The sequence below is a fragment of the Giraffa tippelskirchi genome, chromosome 7, assembly GCF_054371585.1.
Source record: "Giraffa tippelskirchi isolate mGirTip1 chromosome 7, T2T-mGirTip1v1.2.pri, whole genome shotgun sequence".
Lineage (NCBI taxonomy): Eukaryota > Metazoa > Chordata > Mammalia > Artiodactyla > Giraffidae > Giraffa > Giraffa tippelskirchi.
Window position 1 is genome coordinate 105,840,480 of NC_137281.1, and position 1,850 is coordinate 105,842,329.

General features: G+C 33.3%; 1 protein-coding gene across 6 annotated transcripts in view; it reads left to right on the forward strand.

Annotated features, from left to right (window-relative positions):
• ATL1 (atlastin GTPase 1) overlaps nt 1-970 on the forward strand; it is an 82,973-nt gene extending 82,003 nt beyond the window's left edge. For all 6 annotated transcript variants that reach the window (XM_081511298.1, XM_081511299.1, XM_081511300.1 and 3 more), the window contains one exon: nt 135-970. In XM_081511298.1, coding sequence (XP_081367424.1) covers nt 135-245 — 111 coding nt within the window. In that variant the 3' untranslated portion in view covers nt 246-970. The remainder of the gene's footprint in view (nt 1-134) is intronic.
• The last annotated feature ends 880 nt before the right edge of the window (nt 971-1,850 follow it).

Below are 1,850 nucleotides of genomic sequence, written 5' to 3' on the forward strand. Positions count from 1 at the left end.
AGATTACTAAGGATTCCAAATTTAACATGCTAAATTTTATATAGTACCATAAATTACACTTAAAAAAATTTATATCTGTATTTAATAAAATGTTTTATCATTTTTTTAAATAATCCTGATTATTTTATTTCTAGGCTTTATACAAGCTTTACAGTGCAGCAGCAACCCACAGACATCTGTATCATCAAGCTTTTCCTGCACCAAAGTCAGAATCTACTGAACAATCAGAAAAGAAGAAAATGTAACCCCAAATTTAAAAAATACAGGTGCATGACCAAATTGTCAATTAAATATTGTTTTACATTTCCATGCAAACATACAAAGTGCTTCCATCAGAACAGAGTAAAATAACAAGCACCTCTGAAGACTACACAACGGCTTAGTTCTTTTACTTCAGTGTTTAATAAGCAGATATATGTATGCATGGTTGTATCATTTGTTAACATGTATAGTTTCTTGATTTTGTCTTCAAATATGCTATTATAATTTAAAGAATTTGTCTATTTATGATAACAGTACATGTGTTCTGCTTGAATTTACTAAATACTACTACCGGGTTATAGTTAAACCATGTAGTAATATTACTCCACATTTGGATATGCTCATTTAATTTCTACAGAAGAGTTTTTAAATTATTTCACATAGGCATTTGTTAAAACATAGCTCAATAGGCTTGATTCAACCTATACCGTCTTACATATACCATTAGCTTTTATTATAAAAGACATCTAAGAGAGCTTTTCAGTTGCTTTATCAAAAACTATATATTGCTTCTTTTATATTATTGTTTAATATAGACTATAAACCTCTTGATCAAAAATGCACAAAAAATCACTTTGTATATGTATTTTGAGTTTCACTGCATTGTATATTTTTTCATTTGGTACACAAAGATATGTATTCATCATAGGTTTATTCTTTTAACATGTGAACTATTATTAAAGTTTACTCTGGTTCCTGAGATTAAAAACAACTGAATTTGGAAATGTTTGGGAGGTGCTGATACAGAAGAGGAAAGTTTCTATCTCTTTTTTAAATTCAAAATGCATTTTCTTTAATGTTGACACCATTACAGATTTAGCTTTTCATTTTAACATATGCATGCTGATCCCTTTTAGGTACCTTTCAGTTCTTTTAAACCAGTGATTCTATATTGTATTTCTAATTACTAAAATCTGTAGTGGAATTTCATTGAGCATACTTTTTAGAGGATAAAAATGTGCAGTAATGAAAAAAAGTAATGCCTCTTATCCAGGGGAGAAGGCAATGGCACCCCACTCCAGTACTCTTGCCTGGAAAATCCCACGGATGGAGGAGCCTGGTAGGCTACAGTCCATGGGGTCGCTAAGAGTCGGACACGACTGAGCAACTTCACTTTCACTTTTCCCTTTCATGCACTGGAGAAGGAAATGGCAACCCACTCCAGTATTCTTGCCTGGAGAATCCCAGGGACGGCGGAGCCTGGTGGGCTGCCGCCTATGGGGTCGCACAGAGTCGGACACGACTGAAGCGACTTAGCAGCTTATCCAGGAGCTCTAAAACAGAGTAATTTATAACTTTCTTAGAAATAGCTAAGCTTTAGTTAAATGAAATGGTAATATTAAGTAAAGAGTAAAGAATGATTAAGATGGAAAAGTATGTGAGAGTTCATAAGATATATAAGCTCACATCTTAGCAAAGTTTGATCACATGGCCTGCAAAATAACTTTTCCCACTGATAAAATTCCACTGGCCTATTTTCATGTTTGGATACCCCTTTCATTCTGCTTCCTTTGCCTATGGGCCTGCTGAATGGAAAAATAGAATATTTATAAGCATTATGCATAAAACATGGACACAAATGCAACACA